The sequence below is a fragment of the Arabidopsis lyrata genome (assembly GCF_000004255.2).
Source record: "Arabidopsis lyrata subsp. lyrata unplaced genomic scaffold ARALYscaffold_3, whole genome shotgun sequence".
NCBI lineage: Eukaryota > Viridiplantae > Streptophyta > Magnoliopsida > Brassicales > Brassicaceae > Arabidopsis > Arabidopsis lyrata.
The window spans coordinates 23,937,283-23,938,555 of NW_003302553.1; the positions used below are offsets into that span (position 1 = coordinate 23,937,283).

The following is a 1,273-nucleotide window of genomic DNA, read 5'->3' on the forward strand; positions in this document are numbered from 1 at the left end:
ATACCTTATAAAACCTTAAAGTACCTTGTAAAACTCTTTTAAAATACATTGTAAAACCTTACAAAACACTTGTAAATACCTTGTAAAAAACCTTTAAAATACCTTGTAAATTTTTCCCGCCAAAAATTTTCCCGCCAAAAAAATTTCGCAAAAAAAATTGCGGAATCACTTTTCCCGCAAAAAAATTTTTTTGGCGGGAAAATTTTTTGGCGGGAAAAATTTTTACGGGAAAATTTTACAAGGTTTTTTAAAGGTTTTTACAAGTGTTTTGGCGGGAAAATTGCGAGATCACTTTTCCCGCCAAAAAATATTTTGTATTTTGTGGACCTAATTTTGTTTCAAATAAGGGTAAAATGGTCATTAAAAATTAAAAGAGGGCAAACTTAAAAATGGACTCTCAAAGGGGGCATTTTTGAAAAGGGGTATTGAAAAAGGGGCATTTTTAACAATTTCTCATTAATTAATATCTTTACGATATTATAGAAAGGATTAGTTATGGTTAAGATATTATGTTAAGATTTTTTTGGTAATTAATATCTTTGATTTAAATTTTCGAAATTAAATAATTAATGCCAGTGGCATTGCTTCGTAAATACTTTCAAACTTCAGGATTTATTTGCTAAGTGTACTCCAAAAATGTATATATAGATATAATGAAATGATCTCTTACTTCTTTTATGTAAATTTGCTTTTAAAATCTTTGGGACTTATATAGCCTGTAAAATAGATAACTTTTTATCAATATTTTTATTAGATTTTTAACATGCATGAACATAAAACTGAAAAAATGGTAGTCATGATCACAAATCTTCTACGGAAAATTAATTAAATCATTGCCTCCTTCCGTGAACTTCCTTAATCCCTAGATGCCGTCCCATGTGAGATTCTATCCATGCATATATCATAAAATTAGAACAATACGTATAAGTTATAAAATTGTAGAAAGTAGTAAAGAAAATGGTACCTTGAGAAACTATGGGGAGGGCCAGAAGGGCCATGAGGAGGGTTTGGGCCACCGCATTTGATTTTGCAGCGTTCAAAGCAATTACCGTCGTGGTCATCACAATTCTTTGAACACTTGCGAAAACATCGAATCCAATCTTTTTGAGTCGCTTTTGCTTCTACTGCCACCACAACAATCACCATCATCATTATCACTACTATTGCACTCCATTTCGCCATCTTTTGATCGTTTAACAATCCTACAAAAGCAAACTATGTATTATCTATTGTTTTTTGTCTGATGATAGTTATATTTTTTTTTTTCAAGAAA

General features: G+C 30.6%; 1 protein-coding gene across 1 annotated transcript; it reads right to left on the bottom strand.

The window, feature by feature from the left end:
* Window positions 1–675: 675 nt before the first annotated feature.
* LOC110230404 lies at window positions 676–1,273 on the bottom strand. The gene is made up of 2 exons (XM_021033208.1): window positions 965–1,273; window positions 676–886 (listed from the first exon to the last, which is right to left on the bottom strand). The coding sequence occupies exons 1-2, from the start codon at window positions 1,180–1,182 to the stop codon at window positions 856–858; spliced, it is 249 nt and encodes an 82-aa protein (XP_020888867.1). The 5' UTR covers window positions 1,183–1,273; the 3' UTR covers window positions 676–855.